Source organism: Panthera onca, chromosome X, assembly GCF_046562875.1.
Source record: "Panthera onca isolate mPanOnc1 chromosome X, mPanOnc1 haplotype 2, whole genome shotgun sequence".
NCBI classification, from domain to species: Eukaryota; Metazoa; Chordata; class Mammalia; order Carnivora; family Felidae; genus Panthera; species Panthera onca.
This window is the reverse complement of record NC_138357.1, coordinates 114,299,155-114,317,022: the sequence shown is the minus strand read 5'-3', so window position 1 is coordinate 114,317,022 and position 17,868 is coordinate 114,299,155. Positions and strand designations below refer to the sequence as shown.

General features: G+C 42.9%; 2 protein-coding genes across 3 annotated transcripts in view; one reads left to right on the top strand and one right to left on the bottom strand.

Annotated features, from left to right (window-relative positions):
* Positions 1–248: 248 nt before the first annotated feature.
* PDHA1 (pyruvate dehydrogenase E1 subunit alpha 1) lies at positions 249–15,313 on the top strand. Its single transcript, XM_081792445.1, has 11 exons — positions 249–412; positions 5,514–5,573; positions 6,133–6,306; positions 7,266–7,392; positions 8,027–8,118; positions 9,506–9,598; positions 10,394–10,549; positions 10,719–10,790; positions 12,850–12,917; positions 14,384–14,492; positions 14,832–15,313. Exons 1-11 carry the CDS (start codon positions 356–358, stop codon positions 14,994–14,996), a joined length of 1,173 nt encoding a protein of 390 aa, XP_081648571.1. The 5' UTR covers positions 249–355; the 3' UTR covers positions 14,997–15,313.
* The window catches only part of MAP3K15 (mitogen-activated protein kinase kinase kinase 15), a 124,558-nt gene continuing 121,929 nt past the window's right edge, over positions 15,240–17,868 (bottom strand). Inside the window, exons 26-29 of one of the 2 annotated variants that reach the window (XM_081792444.1) lie at positions 17,562–17,674; positions 16,670–16,779; positions 16,506–16,582; positions 15,240–16,014 (exon numbers count right to left, since the gene is read on the bottom strand). In XM_081792444.1, coding sequence (XP_081648570.1) covers positions 15,915–16,014; positions 16,506–16,582; positions 16,670–16,779; positions 17,562–17,674 — 400 coding nt within the window. In that variant the 3' untranslated portion in view covers positions 15,240–15,914. Of the gene's footprint in view, positions 16,015–16,505; positions 16,583–16,649; positions 16,780–17,561; positions 17,675–17,868 lie in introns of those variants that run through there. The other variant, XM_081792442.1, reaches the window with a different exon arrangement.

Here is a 17,868-nt window from a genome sequence, read left to right as displayed (position 1 = left end):
AGGAAAAGGCCATTTTCCCGCAGGGCCCCGGAAGCCGGGCGCCACTTTCCCAGGCAGACGTCCTCAAGTTCCCGGATCCTCACCCGCCGGTGGCGCGGTGACGGGAGTTTCCCCAACCCCGCCCGCCCTGGCTCCCACAACCAATGAGCGGCCGCGGGCCTTTTTGGTGGGCGGGGCGCGCCTTAGGAGCCTTCCCGGTAGGCCTGCGGCCGGCGCGGCGCCTGACGTCTTTCCGTTCTGTCACGTAGCGGTTAGGGCGTGGCTTCCGCTCCGGGCGCCTGAAGGAGACTTGGAGGGTCGGGGCTACGGCGCTTGAGTTGTTGGGAGTAGTCGTCGCCGCTTCTGCCGGCAACTCATGAGGAAAATGCTCGCAGCTGTCTCCCGCGTGTTGTCGGGCGTCGCCCAGAAGCCGGTGAGGCGGCGTGGGCGGCCCGGGGTAGGGCACCGGCGGGGCCCGGGTCCAAGGCGGGCCGGACGCTGGAGAACGCGGGAGGACGGCCCGGGCCTCGGGGCGCGCGGTTTGGTGCCGCCTAGGGCGCTGCGGGGCGTCCGGGGAGCCGCGGGTCTTTTGTTTTTGCTTTCGCACCGTGCATTCCGCTCCGACTCCGGGACGAGGGGCTACTGGGCCCTTCGGCGGTTAATGGGGACGGGAGCTCTGCAAAGTCCGCGTGGAGGTCAGCTGCGGCTCCTTGCGCCTGCTAAAGCTGGTGTGCTCCAGAAATGCCCGTTCATTTACTGCAGACAGAAAAGGGGGCCTTGGGCTTCCTCGAGTCTCCAGTTGATCCTGCCCATTCATTTTAAATTTTCCTAATTTTATTCCTCTTGACTGAGAGGCCATATAGTACGTTAAGAGTGTGAAATCCGGAAACTGGTCGTGTTCAAACACCTGCCTCACCATTCACTAACTTTGTGACTTTGGGCAAGTTTTTTTAAACCTCCGGTGCTCAGTTCCCCTATCTCTAAAGGGAAGATAATACGTACGAGTACTTACCCCATGAGGTTGTCGTGAGGCTTAAACGCGTGACACGTATGTAAACCTTTCCAAATAGTGCCTGGTACATAGTAGGTGCCATCTGTGTTCAATGTTATTTCAATGCCCAGTGGGTATACATTTATGGAACACCTGCATTCAGCTTTGGAGGGTTAAGACCGGGTCATGCTCACCAGAAAGCACCCCCCCCCGCTCCCCCCCGCAAACCTTCCCCTTAAACGTTGAGGTTTTATTTGGCAGCCGCTTCAAAGGCAGTCAAGCAGAACCCAGAGGAAACCGCCCTCCCCCTTACGTACGCTTAGGGTAAAAGGAGCTAAAGAAAACAGCAGTGGTGATTGGAGGCTGCGGCTCCAGCTCTTAGATGTGCCTAAGACCTTGAACCATTTTGACCTCTTAGGTAGTGGAAGGTAGTGTTACTGGGTATAACTGTAGCCAAACTTGCCTTGCAATTCAGCTTCTAGTAACTCTCCCAGGACTTTGTGGCACTTCTGCTTAGTATGGGCAGATATCATCGAAAGGTAGGAAGTATATAGCCTTTTGGGAATCCCATTGACTGAAATGACTACAAAACACAATTTGGTTAATCAGTTATTAGCATGTAATTGTAACCAGATCTACCTGAAGGATAAGCACATTTAAGTGTTATTTCTGTATATCACATGATACGACCAACACTTACTGAGCTCTTAAGCGCCAGGCACTAGGCTATTTAATCTCCACAACTGCAGTTTTAAGTTGAATGTAAGTAATAGAAACATATTTTCAACATTACATAAAGGTCTTAGTTCGGTATTATGTTACATTTAAAGGGTTGCATTAGAAAAGAAAAACTTTGATAGAATTGGTGATATTCTACAGAAAGAGGAAAATTGGTATGTGAGTTTTCAAATTACTGTCACCTGTGTTTCTCTGTGAATACAGAGAAGTCATTTAATATCAGACTCTCATTCACTCAACTGTCCAAAATACTCCTGGTTGTGTTTTGCAGTCTTCCGGCAAGTCGTTGGCTTGAAATGCAAATTGCACTTCATCTCAATAAAACTTTGGCCTCCTCAAAAATCAAATAGAAATGAATTTTGGGTTTCAGTGATTTGTTAACTGGATAAAACCAGAGCGGAATATAACTTCATTTAGTCACAAATTTTTATTGAGAGAAAAGATTATTACAGCAGAAATAGATTCTTGAGGATGAGAGACAGTGAAAGAGTTAATGCTCCTTACTTTGAACCCCCCCTCTTTTTGGCTATTTTGCATGTTTCTCCTGATGCCTGTATATGTGGCATTAATTATACTAAGGCACAGAAAAATATTTTGAAGAATTGTGTATTCAGCGTGGATTATGTGTGTCTGTGGGCTGAAACCCTGTTTAATAGCTCCTCCCTGCGACAGAGCGAATCAGGTAATTAGTGTTTCCATAAACTGTAATAATTGATGAGATGTCCCCAAAGAGCTCGGTGTACTTTAAGGTCTTGGGTCTAGTGTGCTTATTTATCAGGTTTCAGTTGTGTTAATACAGGTTGCTTAGAGTGTTCAAAGTGTTTTAGAATCAACATAGATGTATACGTTCTTCTTTGAACCTATACTTCTTAACACTGAAAAGATCATTGTTAGATGAACTGGACAAGTTTCTCGTTGCACAGTTTGCCACACATTCCCAGTGATTCTGGGTTTGACACTTTGATTTCCAACAGTGTCGTTAAAATGAAGCATATCTGATGTTACTTCCATCAAGACAGAAACAACCTGTTTCCAATCATAGGTGATACAAACAAGTGTAAGGAACTTGTCCTTTAACAAACTCATTGTGTGAAGTAGATGTAGTATTAATATCTTAAAGAATCTTGTAGAATTAATATCTTAAATGTTGCTGTAATTTATTACAATGTTCACTTCTCAGGGGTTACTGGGGCCGGCCTAGGTGGAAGCCTTAGGATGTTGTTCCACTCTTCTCTCTCGGCTTGCCACCTTTCAACCAACCCACAAAACCTTTAGAAATTGGATGCTAGCACCTTCTACAAAATGAGAGTCTCTAAAATGAAAGCAGAGAGCCCAGGGTAACCTAAGTTACTTAAGTACCTGTGATTTCATCTTTGAATGAGGTTGAGTGTCTTCAGTTATTTCACAGATTAAATTGCATTTAAAATTTTTATTCTTTGTCTTACTGTTTGTATTTCCAATATGATCCCTTGTTTTGTGAGAATTTCACTACCAGTAATCTTTTGGCTTTTTAGGTAATAGGTAAGATTTTTAATTTACACTTGTAGAATCTGAAATTTTTGAACCATTTTCCCTCTTTCACTTGAATGGTTCCCATGTATTTAAGAACTTCAGAGTTTTTGTTTTTAATGTGAATGGGTTTGTCCATGGTCTCTCAAAGAGGAATCCCATTTAACAGAGAAGCTTTTTATGGCTCTCCAGAGAAAATGAAAGGTAATTTTTTCAGCAATCTCAACAGTTACAAATTATTATATACTCACACTTCAGATAGGACTTTCAGCTTCTTTAACTTCAGCTTCTTCAACTCAGCTCCTTTTACCCATTATGTGAGTGATTCCTCTAATTTTTGAGATTCATAATAATGAAACGATGAGAAAAGATATGAGTAGCTTTCTGGCAGTCATAATCTTTGGCCTTTCCTTCCTGCTCTTTATTATATAGAATTTTCTGTCATTCTTGGTTTCAACTTTAAGATGGAGAAAGAAAAATTTACCTCTTCACAGGTATGGTTGGTTACCGGCTGGTTTGGTCTCTAGTTTTATTTACTTTTATTAGTTAAGTTTTTATTTGAATTCCAGCTAACATACAGTTAACATACAAACATCAGGAAGGGAAAACTGTTGCAGAGAACAGTAATACTAGTTTCAGGTGTACAATAAAGTATTTCCACAAGGTCTCTAGTTTTATATATTTTTAAAAATATTTATTTTGAGAGAAGGAGCATGTGCACGTGCAGGTGGAGGAGGGATAGAGAGAGAAACCCCAAGCAAGAACTGTGCTGTCAAGCACAGAGCCCGACGTGGGGCTCAAACTCCTGAACTGAACTGTGAGATCATGACCAGGGTTGAAATCAAGAGTTGGATGCTTAACCTACTGAGTTACCCAGCTGCCCCAAGGTCTCTAGTTGTAAATATTTCTGAAGACTACAGTTTCTGTAGCTGTATCTGGAAATTTATTTTGCATTACAAGAAATATTTCTGGCCCCACAACAGTATTTGTGAACCGGCAAAAATAATAGGTCCGTTTCATGATTGCCAGAAATTAGTTTGTCACCTCACCCCTCTTAGCTTCTGTCCAAATTCCTCAATTTTCTTCACGTATTCTAGGTATACTAATGGACTCTCTCTACCTGTAACTGAAGCATTTATTTCTAGTGTTGAGGCATTTTTCCTCCAGCAGTGTCATTGTTTTGTTGGCTTTATCAGATAAGGGTATATTGATAGGTGAAAAGATAAGTAAATAATAGATTTTTGTATACTTGGAGGTGCATTTAGCAGGTCAGTCTTTACCCTTCTCAACAAGATCAAGTCCAGTGCTAGAAGTTGGATGGTAAGGTGACACACTGTAGGAACACATCACAGGTACTTTCTGTGGGATGTCAAGAATGTGCTTCAAGTCTCCATGAAGAGAAGTCATGTAACTTTACATATCAGCGTGTGAAAACGTGGCAGAGTGTGGCTAAACTAATATAATAATAGTAATTGGTTAAATGTTTGTGGTCCGGTCTGGACCTTGGTCATCACTTAGCAGTATTTTTGCTGTGAGCAGGTATGTTCAGTCGAAAGTGAAAAGGAAACGTTTCCCCCATCTTTTTACCACCCAAGCAGTGACAGCCACCCATAACATCAAGAAGGGAACATTGTTGCAGGGAACATCTCTCCCTTCTGAGGCTTCAGGAACAGCCTACTGAAGACCTAAGCTGTTCAGATTATAAAATGTCTGTCAAGTCCATTGTTTTTAAGTCAGGGAGTGCTAAGTATCTTTTCTTTTGTCTTGTACATGTCTCACAAACATATTTATCTCATACTTTGAATAGTTGGAAATATTTTTTTTTATGGAACCATTTCATAGAATGGTGGTTTGCCTGAAGTAGGAATGGAATCACAGTTTTATTTGAAGAAGAATTCTGAAAGTAAAGCTTTAGCTTGTTCAGTGTATAACTATAAACAAAGGTCAGAGATTGTCTAGTCTTTTCTGTTGGCCAGTAACTTCATTATATTTTCAATGTAATTTTTTTGGAAACAAAATGGCTAAGTGGACGGGTTTGACTTTTTTTCCTCCTTTCTGTTTCTGCTGTTTGCCTTCAGGAAGGGTGTATAATCATGTTTCATTGGCCAAAGCATGGAATCATTTTGAAGACAAGATCCCAACACAGTGAAGAGAAAGGAAGATAAACCCATGAATGTGTTGGGGCTTATGAAAATTCCAGGACTGCATCCTGATAATTGGTTAATAATAATAATGACTTTCAAAAATACCTAAAAATAAAAAGTACTGATATATTTGTATATTTTGGTCTTTCAAGGCAAGCAGAGTGCTGGTGGCATCCCGTAATTTTGCAAATGATGCTACATTTGAAATTAAGGTAAGAGGTGTTTTGCTTTGTGTTAATAATATTTCCACAGGTATACTTTGTTACCCAGTTTTACCTTTGAAATCGAACATTTTGATATTCGTGCTCTTTTACCATTTTCTTCCAAATGTTCTAGAGTCAGAGGTTCAGAGAAGTTTAGCAAAAGTTAGAATTCACTTTTCTTGCTCAGCAGCTTGCTGGTGTTTTGGGGAGGGGGAAGGGGGGAGACCTAAAAAAATTGAAGACTTAATCCAAAATTTAGAATGTGTTTCAGTAAAATATTTCAGTAGGAATAGAGTGCTTCTTTAAAAGTTTGTCTTTCAACCTGTAACTCCTTTGACTTCGAGGGGTTCTCAGTGAAAGTCGTCTTAGAAATATTTCTTTTCTCCAAAACTCCATCCCATTGCACAGTGAGCTTTATGATTTAAGGAGTCAGAAGCAATATGTAGCATTTCCAATGTGCTCCTCTGCAGCTTTTTGAATTAAATATTGTTGCGATATTAGATCTTAGAATGGGTTGGCAGTGTTTATGTTGTAGTAACTGGAAGTTAACTGTCTGATTCCATTTCAGAAATGTGATCTTCACCGACTGGAAGAGGGCCCTCCTGTCACCACGGTACTCACCAGGGAGGATGGGCTCAAATACTATAGGATGATGCAGACTGTTCGCCGAATGGAATTAAAGGCAGATCAGCTGTATAAACAGAAAATTATTCGTGGTTTTTGTCACTTGTGTGATGGTCAGGTAAGTGGTGGTTTTGTAATAAAACCATGTTAGATTTAGGAATTTAAGTATGGTTGTTTTGTGGTTTTTTAATTAGCACGGGGTAGGGGCAGAGAGAGAGAGAATCCCAAGCAGACTCCACATTCAGCACAGACAGAGCCCATTGCTGGGCTCGGTCCCATGACCCTGGGATCAAGACCTGAGCCTAAATCAAGAGACACTCAACCAACTGAGCCACCCAGGTGCCTCAGTATGGTTTGTATTTACTGGTTTTTACCTTGCCTTTTGCATCAGAAGGACTCGAGACTGGCTTGTCAGAGTAAAGATGAGAATGCCAAGACCTGCTATGAAGCTTACACTGGAGAATTTTTTCACATGCCCTTGTGCCTTACATGGCACTGTGATCACCTGTACTGGATATACTTTTTGGGGGAAGGGTTTTCATTTTGATTTTTGTCTTGTGGATTTAGGCCAAGGGTTACAAATTCAAATGCCTGTGGGGACTAGCTAGGTGGAATAAATGAGTGAAGAAGGCCAGCTGTACAAAACTAGAGAACGGTGACTAGGACTGGTAGTGACCTTGAGCAGGCAGCCCCTCTGCCCACCAGGGGCATCATAACTTGGTTCTAGCCGGTTGATGCCATGTGGACATATGAGATTAGTGCTTCCTGTTGTTTGTTTCTTCTAGAGAAGACAGAAGTCTGGATTTTCACATGAAATTCCCCCAATATTAATGTTGATGTCTAATTCGGGATTTTTTCCATATCACTCTATGGGCTTGAAACTGTACATCTATGGATTGCCGGTTTGCAGCTTCTGGCTTGTGCTTTACCCTCTACTCTGTTTGTGATGAAAAATAGAGCTCTTTTTGTGGTTATTAAAGAGTTCCGCTAGGCCAAATGTTTCCTAATATTCTAGGGATTCTTTTATCTAGAAATGTGAATTGTATTGACTCATTGCTGCTCCTTCTTTTAATGCAGGAAGCTTGTTGTGTGGGCCTGGAGGCCGGCATAAATCCCACAGACCATCTTATCACAGCCTATCGGGCTCATGGCTTCACCTTTACTCGTGGACTTTCTGTCCGAGAAATTCTTGCAGAGCTTACAGGTTTGCTGTTGATTTCCAAAAAAGAGAAATTACTGAAATAACTTTGCAGATCTCTCATATTAAGATGCTATTACAACTTAACATTAAAACCTTTTTGAGTTAAAAAAAAGAAAGCCTCTCCTTTTGGTGCTCTGGTACCTCTCTTGTGCTTTTGAGTAAACTGACCGTTTTTGAGGTCATCTGGTCCTTCAGGTAGAAGTTTAAAAATGTTAGCTCCGTAAAATCAGAATACTGTTGATCACTCAAGCATGCCAGTAGAAATCTAGCAGTCATAGAAAGTAAATGGGGTAGGAGCATTTCATTGTATGCAATTTAAATTCTAGGAATCTTTTTCATGTCCCCTTTGACTTTTGAACTGTTCATTGTACCAGTGTAGGGGAAATCAGAAGATGTTTATAAGTGGAAAAAAAGTCCAGGGTATCATGCTAACGTCTAAAGGATAAAGGTCAAGGACATGAGACTGGATTGGTGTTCATGAAAGGATGTAGTGGAACATATATTTGCATAGAGGGATGGGTGCTTATACAGTTGAATTAGCCTGTGAGTCCCCGTGGTTGACCCTCTCAGTAAATACTTGGCGTGTGGTTTTCTTTTGTATATTTGGTTTTTGATGTGTATATGCTGCCATTTCTAGGACGAAGAGGAGGTTGCGCTAAAGGGAAAGGCGGATCGATGCATATGTATGCCAAAAACTTCTACGGGGGCAACGGCATCGTCGGAGCTCAGGTGACCCGAGATGAGGATGAGGATTGCATGCTTGCCTTGATTTGGCCTTAGACCATGTCTTAAAGATCTTCACACCCCAGAGAATGTTCCTCTTGAAGTATTTTAGGACTGTGGGGGCTTGGTGTACTTTTTTTTTTAATTTTTATGTTTTTAGGTTATATTTTATATTTGAGAGAGAGAGAGAGAGAGAGGGAGACACAGAATCTGAAGAAGGCTCCAGGCTCTGAGCTGTCAGCACAGAGTCTCAAACCCACGAGCAGTGAGTTCATGACCTGAGCTGAAGTCGGATGCTTAACCGACTGAGCTACCCAGGCGCCCCAGGGGACCTGGTGTTCTTTAAAAGACCTGTTGCTTCATAGCCTACCATTTGATCAGTTAATAAACAGGTTTGGACAGTGATTTAAAATTCTTTTAGGTATTTGTCAGGTTTTATAAGGAAGCAAGAGTGTAGTAACAGCTATACCTTCACCTTTTCCATTTAAGTACGTTGATTGCTTTGTCATATCCACTTTGCAGTACCTCTCCCTGCTATAGACTGCTGATGCTAGTGTCTGACAAGGAAAGGCAGGTGATCAGGATCTTAGGGGCCTAGTTAGAAATAAATCCAGCTTTCTTGCTTATGTAGTCCTCTTCGTTCTCATCAGTTAGTGAATAGTGAAGAAGTAACAGTGTAAAAATGTAACTAGATTGTTTGGTTTGTTTTCTAATGAAATTCTATTATATGTTAAAAAAAATTAGGTTTCATGTTTAGTAGTGGCTCTTTAGTAGTGGAATCTTTGCAGAAGTGTTGTTTCATGGTTGAAAGAGAATGAGAATTATTCATGCTGTTTTACCAGTTTGTAATTATGGGGGTGGAGTAGTTAGAGATAGCAGTGGAAGAGGGAGTTTGCAGTGATACTGTAATTTTTATCTTAAATTCTGGCCAGGAGTTAAAATACGGAGCATTAATTTCCCTCCTCATGGAGGGAAGTTGGCTAACATACAGTCTATACAGTGTCCTCTTGGTTTTGGGGGTAGATTCCCTTGATTCGTTGCTTATATACAACACCCAGTGCTCATCCCAACCAGTGCCCTCTTCAATGCCCATCACCCATTTTCCCCCACCCCCCCCCATCAACCTTATGGTTTGCCTCCCTCCCTTTCTGTTTGTAACTATTTTTTTCCCCTTCCCCTCCCCCATGGTCTTCTGTTAAGTTTCTCAAGTTCCACATATGAGTGAAAACATATGGTATCTGTTTTTCTCTGACTTACTTCACTTAGCGTAATACCCTCTAGTTCCATCCACGTTGCTGCAAATGGCAGGATTTCCTTCTTTCTCATTGCCAAGTAGTATTCCATTGTATATATAAACCTCAGTGGTTCTTTTCTTGGTTGTCCTTAATATTAGGTGCCCCTGGGAGCAGGGATTGCTCTGGCCTGCAAGTATAACGGAAAGGATGAGGTCTGTTTGACTTTATATGGCGATGGTGCTGCTAACCAAGTGAGTATATGCCTCTTAAGTTTTTAATAACCATTGCAGTTTTATTTCTAAAGCGTCGAACGTTCCTAGTTCATTTATAGAGAAAGAATATATTGCTTATTAGTTGAAGTAGCCATTCGTGGAAAGCTAAAACTTGGTTTTATGGCCAGATTAAAGGTTTACTTCATGGCCTGTTTCACCAAGCGCTTTGTACGGGCACACCCGTGAGGGAACTCTCCTTTGCCTCTACCTCAGTGCTTCACAAACGCTTGGCGGCTGAAAGACCTTTTCACATTTTACCCCGTTGCAAACCAATTCTTCAGTCAGTACCGTAACGTACATTCTCTTGGATGCCCTGGCATCGTCAGACTCCTCTCACGGTCTGTGAGCCGCGACTCTTTCTGTACTTCTGTCATGGCCCGAGTCATCACCAGCCCGTGCACGATACTCTGAGGCACTGCTCTGGATGCTGATTCTCAGGCACTGGTTCACTCTGGTTATCCATCGGGTCTCCTAGCATTTCCATTAAAGCATAAAAGCAGGTAGCCACAGAGCCAGTGTGTTTTGTACTACTGCCTTGACCCCACTTAACAAGTGGTGGTATTTGGTTTGTGGCTTCCTCGGGTTGCAGAAAGAGATGTTTGCTGCTGCTTGTCCCTGACACACACTCGTTGGTTTCAAAAGCTGGTTTGTGGAAGGTGAGGCATTTCATGTTTTGTGAAAACTTCCTGTGTCAGAGGGCAGCTGCGGGGGACGATGAAGAAGTCTAGAGAAAAATGGCAAAATGAAACCATTTGAACTTCTACATACTTCCAGGGTCAGATATTCGAAGCTTACAATATGGCAGCTTTGTGGAAATTGCCATGTATTTTCATCTGTGAAAATAACCGCTATGGAATGGGAACATCTGTTGAGAGAGCAGCGGCCAGCACGGATTACTACAAGAGAGGTGACTTCATTCCTGGGCTGAGGGTAAGGACACCTGGTGTGAAGCCAGGGCTACCCCCTTGATGCCTCTGCGTGACCTTGACAATCTCACACACATTGAAGAGTTCTCGGTTTTTAGTGCACAAATAGGTCCTGTAAAAATAAAATGGTTTTAGGTTGATTTATGTTCTGCCCCTTTCCTGTGTATTAACAGGTAGATGGAATGGATATCCTGTGTGTCCGGGAGGCGACGAGGTTTGCAGCCGCCTACTGTAGATCTGGAAAGGTAAGGCTTTCTCTTAGGCCTGTGGGCTAGAGATTTCTATTGATGTTTGTCTTAAAGTTAAAAGAATGCCTCCCCTGTGTCTATCGTAGCTCTTCAGGGGTAGCTGGTAATTGAGGTTATGTATAAAGTAGAAGCAGAGTCAAGTGAATCGGGGCCCTTTGTAAATAGTGTGGTCTTGGTAGCTCACCTTTTGGGAAACGAAAGATGCCACGTTGCCTCCATTTAGGGCAAATCTTTTGAGTGCTTCCTCAGCATTTTGCCTTGTGGTTTGCCTCCAACCTCTTGTGGTGTGCCTCCAACCTCTACCCACCCATCCCCTCCATAAGCCCCTCGAATGAACACTGGAGACCCTCACAATGTCTTCTATAAGTTAAATATTATGGTTCAAGTGTGTAATCCTAGTCTTCCTGTTCCAGTTGAGAATCTCGACCTTTCAGGGAGAGCAGTAGAGGAAGAGGGCAACAGTGAGGTTGGCGAAGGTACCATCAGAGCTGGTGGAAAGAACGATGTTCTCCCTAAGTTGGTGTTGCACAGCCCAATAATCCTGTCCTTAGGGTTGACCTTTCAGTGACCTCCCCTGTGTGGTAAGATTCGGACAGCAGTGATGCTAGTGGGGCAGGGGGTGGAGCAGAGGGGGAAATGTAGAGTATGACTGAGGTGGCAGTGAGCTCAGCGGTCTGTATTCAGACTCCCAAGACTAGAAGAGGTCCAGGCTTGGGAGGTGGGTATCATTCCCCTCTTCCCCAGTTCCTGAAAGAATATGTGGGGTACAAACGTATGTAGAAACGTCATCACCGGTTTGTGGTATGTGTTGACTTTCCCAGCCTGATCTTGGAACTAGAGGAATCTAGAAACCCCCTTAGCCCAACCCACTGCGCTTCTCAGTAGCTCCTGGATGACACAGAACAGAAAGAACAGTTGACAGTTCCTGAGGAATTGATGTAGGTCGGGTGATGCAGTAAATACTTCTCATGTGTTCATCGGCACAACTCTTGAGTCCGGTCCCTCATCTGTGAGACCGGAACCTAAGGCGCAGAGCAGTCAAGGGTACATAGCTGCTGTACGCCACAGCTCAGATCGGACCCCAGGCACTTGAACTACCGCACCCAAACTGCCCGGGGATCCTAGATCCACCCTCTCCCCCTCAGTGTTCAACCTCGTCTTCTGGAAGGGGGCTGGCGTAGCAGGAGGAAGGTGTCCTAGGGGTGGTCAGGCTGGCCGGCAGAGTCGCAGGGTTAAACAGCAGATGTTGTCCATGACTGCCGTCTTTGTCACACACTCGCCAGATCCGTGTGCAGCAGGATTGGTCGCCAGCCCCTCTGAAACACTGCGTGAAATGGGGGGAGGAGATTCACCTACCCAGCCTAGCTTTAGTTCTTCTGCCTTCTGTACTTTCCAGCACATACAGGTTTGCTTTTAGTCTTATTCTGTGAGATCTTATGTTCGTGTTTTTCTCTAGCTTTCTAAAAGGATCCAAATGTTTGTAGATCATGTCCTCTGTGACTGAGGGGGAAAACTAGATAAGATAAACTGACACCCTCCCCCTTGGTGTCATAACTGCTAATAGGTTTTTCTTCATTAAATCTCAGCTGTTTCATAGGATTATTATATATCAAAGACCATGCTAATAAAATGATTAAGATCAGTGGGCTCTATAACATGTTAAATGCCTTTTGGATTCCAGTAAGTTCCTGTTAAGAATGAGGAGGAGGGGCACCTGGATGGCTCAGTCAGTTAAGCATCCGGCTTTGGCTCAGGTCACTGTCTCATGGCTCATGGGTTTGAGTCCCGCATTGGGCTCTGCACTGACAGCTCAGAGCCTGCTTCACATTGTGTCTTTGCCACTCCCCCGCTTGTGTTCCCTCTCTCAACAAACATTAAAAAAAAAAAAAAATGAGAAGGATGAAACGGAATACACAGGTATTAGAAATGAGAACAGCTACGTCAGGTAATAGGAATTCTTGACGACTCAGCCAATTTACAGATTGACGAGAAGATCTTTGATTCTGAAAGGATATGCTGTGCCCATCATCTCACTCTCCACTGGGTTCTGTTTTAGGGGCCCATACTGATGGAGCTACAGACTTACCGCTACCACGGACATAGCATGAGTGACCCTGGTGTCAGGTACGGTCATGAGAAATCTCAGTGTGGTGTCCCAAGTGGCTGGGCTTTGTGTGTGGCTACTCACATGAAAAAGCAAGCATTTCTGCCTTTGCTTTGGAAGCCAGACACCAGTGGGCTTCATGCGGTGAATTAGTTGACATCAAGTAAAGTAGTTCTAGGAGTCTTTGCCTGGAAGCATTCTGAAAATGCCTATAATACACAGCATGCACTATGCTCTTGTTAGCAAGAGCAGCAATAAAAAAAATTGCAGAGGGGGACGCCGGGCTGGCTCAGTAGGTAGAGCATGCGACTTTGTGTCTCCATTGGGAGCTCGGGCCCCACTTTCGGGGTAGAGGTTACTTCAAAAAAAATTGCAGAGAGAAATCATTGCATAAACAGGTCGACGGTATGGAGAGTTTATATATTTAGGGGCATGTAGCTTTTGTAGGCACCACCCCCATGAAGACTCGGAATCTGAAAAGCTGGCTGGTGTGGAGTGAGGCCACCTGGCACGTGGGGTATTCAGCATGTTGAAATCTATCAGTCAGAGGTAGGTTATGGTAGGAAGATAGTTTTACTTGTCGATTTAGTAATTCTGGCATGTAATGCTGCCATCCCAGCGTGTGACACAGTTAAAAGAAGTAGGTTTAGTCAGAGTAAGCCCTGACAAGCCTTGGAGTAGATTGGAGTTCTAAGGGAAAAGGTTATAAAGAGCAAGTGGGAAAAATGTCCTTGGTGTTTGCAAAAAACGGTAGAGCCCTTCCTTGTGGGGTTATAGGTGACTTAGGACAAGGAAGTACAGTTGACCCTTGAACAATACAGGTTTGAACCGCATGGGTCCATTTGTTACAGAACGGTATTTTTCTCTCTGATTTTAACACTTTTTTCTAGTTTACATTAAGAATATAATACACATGTACAAAATGTGTTTTTTGGGGGAGTCAAAATTTGCAGATTTTCTATGGGGTGTATGGGGAGTTGGTGCTTCTGACCCCCACGTTGTTCAGGGGTCAGCTGTATCATAGAAGAGGGATCGGAAAACCTGCTGTCCGAGGGTTTGCTGGCCACGCTTCTCTGGGGTCTTCACGTTTGCTTCCTGCTTGGCATTCTGCCTCACAGTCTGTAGTTCTCACCACCCACATCAAATGTAGAAGCTCAGAAGGGTGGGACGGTGGGCACATAAAGAGGCTCTACCCCGTCCTTCCTACCCTTCATCTAGAGCCAAGAAGCAAATAAAGGCTTGGCCCCTGTTGTCAGAATGCCTGAAAAGCCGGGGGAAGTGCCAGGGTAGAGTTTCCTGTCAAAGATACTAAGCAGCTCTTACAGAATTGTTAGAGGTGGGGTTCTTGTATTTTGAAAGTAGAATTGCACTGTTCCCACAGTGACAGGTATTGCTGTGCTCCCTGTCGGAAACACTCATCTGTATTTCACAGAACGGTCTTTGCTGTACCAGAAATGTTCTTACCTATTCGTTTGCCTCCCTGTAGTTACCGTACACGAGAGGAGATTCAGGAAGTAAGAAGTAAGAGTGACCCTATTATGCTTCTCAAGGATAGAATGGTGAACAGCAACCTGGCCAGTGTTGAAGAATTAAAGGTAGGCTCTCTGCTCTCCTTTCTGGGCAACGCGTTTTTCTGCACACAGAAAGCTGCCGCTCCTGGGGGAACTGCCTCCGTAAATGGGAAGGTTTCACAGCACATGAATCAGTCGTATTTGCAAAAGCTTTAACCCTCCCGGTAGCACCGTTCTTTTTTCCCTAAAAATAGACTTTGGATGTTAAATTCATAAATGTTCCAAAATTTAAAAAAACAATCATCACCTTCAAAAATAGCAACTATTAGCACTTGTATACTAGCAACAGGTTCCAGGTAGAGCTAGTTGGTACCTAAGCTGCTGTGTGTTCAAAAACCTCCCGAACTATAATCTGATTTTTAGGAAATTGATGTTGAAGTGAGGAAAGAAATTGAGGATGCTGCCCAGTTTGCCACCGCTGATCCTGAACCGCCTTTGGAAGAACTAGGCTATCACATTTACAGCAGCGACCCACCTTTTGAAGTTCGGGGTGCAAATCAGTGGATCAAGTTTAAGTCCATCAGTTAAAGGGAAACTGCACATCATGGATGGTGATACTTTCAACTGTAAGGGACTCTGTGTTCTCCACTTTTAACATTAAGCAAGAAAAACCCATAAAAAGAAAGGATGTAGGCTAAGATAGTAATTGCATGCGTTTTGTATAGTGTTGCGTTGAAAGACGTTATTGCACACCTAAGTATTTCGTGTGAAAGTTACAAAGGGTATTTTAGACTTAAAATTATTTCCTTAAAATAGTTCTATTTCTTTTAATAATTGAGAAGTATTTGCTAAATCGTATACATTAAGTGAAAAATGGCCATTTCTACCTGTCCCAACTCTGCCATCGTTCGAGGGGAGTAGAATCGTTCCCTGGACCCTTGTAGTGGCACGTGTCCATCACCAGTGTGTGTGTGGAGGCTGAAGCCAATTCACACTGACCACTGCTCAATAAAACGCAATATTTATTATATCCAGGCAGGGTATAGAAGGACAATTCCATTTTTAAATAAGACCTCTTCATTTATATATTAAATACAAAACATAGTTTTCTATGTGCATTCAGTATCAAACAGAAGGCATATTCTTAACATTTTAATCTTGTAAGTACCCCATGGTACTTTAACCTAGAACAGTGATGCCAGCCTGCTTTCCAGTAAGTGCTATAGGGTGTACGGAATTTTCATCCGTTTTTAAGAACGCCATACTATTCTGGGATGTCAAAATTAGGGTTCAGTCACTGTTCTCACAATGCTAAGGTTCCACTCACCTTTAAAACATGTTGAGAAGTAACAACACGTTTAAAAAACCCATCCCATTTCTTTAAGTCTTTAAAACTTCAAGGTCTTAAATAGTGGTGGTTTCCTTGTGTAAACTCGGTGAAATTCATGTCATGTTAACAGAAGTTTAAACAAAGACGACAGCTCTTGGCTCCCTCTATTCCCTGGCTTAGCTGACAGTTTCAGCCTCATCTTGTGAGGCCAGGGACCCCTGAGCCTTTCTTCTGTACTGGGAGACTGCTGTCCAGAGCCTGCAGAGGAGACCGCCACTAGGAAACAATCCAGAGTCTTTTTTAGAGTGGTAAGAAAAGAACTTCAAAACCCCACCAAATACCTGGGTAGCTCTTATGTCAAAAGCTATGTTAAGTAATTCTAGACTTGTCTAGATTTGCCAAAATGCAGTCCCTAACTTAAAGATACGTCCTCTTGTATTTGTGCCCAGTAGGAAGGGGACGTGACCTGCAAGGTATGTGCAGGAATGCCAGGTTGCTAGAGAATAAAAAGGGTTGGATGGCAGAAGGTGGGAGGGGGAGAGCTTTTGTGTTTCCCCTCCCTCTTTCTGACTCATCCGCAACCTGATCCTAGGAAACCTCCAGAGTTGGGGGCTGAGATTGTGGCTTAGAAAACACACTACCCAGATAGGAAATTAATTTCAATGAAGGGGGAAAGTTACCAGCCCTTTGTTTTCTACTGGTTTATTTAAAAGCATAAGCACAGGGAAAAAAGTCATTTTCTGTTAGTGTTTTGAAGCCATTCTTACCGTAGTCTAAGGTGTCTTAGATCTTCCTTAGTGATATCATTTAGAATATCAGAAAGCGTATAGCCCTCTTCAACAATCTGAAACAGACATCAAATACATAAGAGCTAAGCTGCTATTATTTGTTATTATTACAGCATAGGAATGTTTTTTTGTTACAAATTTACCTTTTCTATTGTACTCGCATCTGCTCCTTTCTCTTGTAACCAGTCTACAAGCTCTTTATCTGTTTTCTGCCCATGAGACCCAGGTGGGGATGCTGGGTTCTCTGGAGTATCTGCAACGATAAGTTGAATGAAATAAACTATTCCAGAACGTAAATGTGACTTGAAAGCAAATTAATTCATTAAACCCGTCTTAGCAGCTCTAGTCCACAGTGCACAACATCACACAGTTCTTGGCTTCACTTTCCAGAGATTAAAGGAACCACAGGTAAGGGTGATTTTCCTTCTTTGGAATTTGATATGCTATAGGTCTACCACTTTAAATGCTTATTCTAGTCTTTAAAATGCCTTTTGTAAGGAATCCCATCCTTATCTGCACTGGAAATCAAATGAGGAAAGAATTCAGTATTGAGATTTTTGTACCAGAGCCTACCCATTCTACATTCCAAGAGGCAGCTGTAGCCCTTTTGTAGGCACACAATGAATTCAGAAGGTAGGTAGTAAATCGCCCTGGTTAGGTATGTGGTAAGACATTTTCATCACCCCAAAAAGTTGTTGTGGCCTTGAATAATCCGTGCCCTCCCTGCCCCCATTCTGATTGGTTTTCTGTCCCTGTAGTTTTGCCTTTGAGTACTGCATATATAAATATTCCATACTTAGGAAGTCCTAGTGTGTAGCCTCTGAATCTGCGTTCACTTAGCATAATGCATTTGTGATTCATCTGTGTTTTTGAATGTACCGGCAGTTCCTTTTTATCGTTAGTATTCCAGAATCTACTGGAGTGCTTGCTGGTTTCATAGAGAATAACTGCAGCAGTGTCAAGGCTGACTAGACTGTTAGGCATATTTTCAGTGGTCTCGCTCCCCCAAGTCAGAGCAAGTGGAAAATTACTCACCATTAGATTTGAACTGTAACTGAAGATGATATAATTCTTGAGTTTTCTGCTCTAGGGTTTGCTGTAGAAGATTCTGGTACTCTCTCTCTTTCTGAACTAGGTGTTCCAAAAGTCTGGTTAAACAAACAAGCCATTATCCAGAGAGAGCCTAACCTCATTCAGTTCCATTCACAAACATTTGTTGAACCTTACAGGCTGAGAAAAAAATTACACAGTCCCAACAGTCTGGTTGCAGCCTGTACCTGGGCACCTACCTTGTGTTTCCTCCCTTTGAAAAAAAAGACCAGCACTCAGGGCATGGGTCTAT

Bases quoted from the DNA above. Each gene is read 5' to 3' on its own strand.
- PDHA1 (XM_081792445.1), top strand. From the start codon at position 356: ATGAGGAAAATGCTCGCAGCTGTCTCCCGCGTGTTGTCGGGCGTCGCC. The intron at 413-5,513 runs GTGAGGCGGCGT...TGGTCTTTCAAG, and splicing joins CGGGCGTCGCCCAGAAGCCG to GCAAGCAGAGTGCTGGTGGC. The intron at 5,574-6,132 runs GTAAGAGGTGTT...ATTCCATTTCAG, and splicing joins ATGCTACATTTGAAATTAAG to AAATGTGATCTTCACCGACT.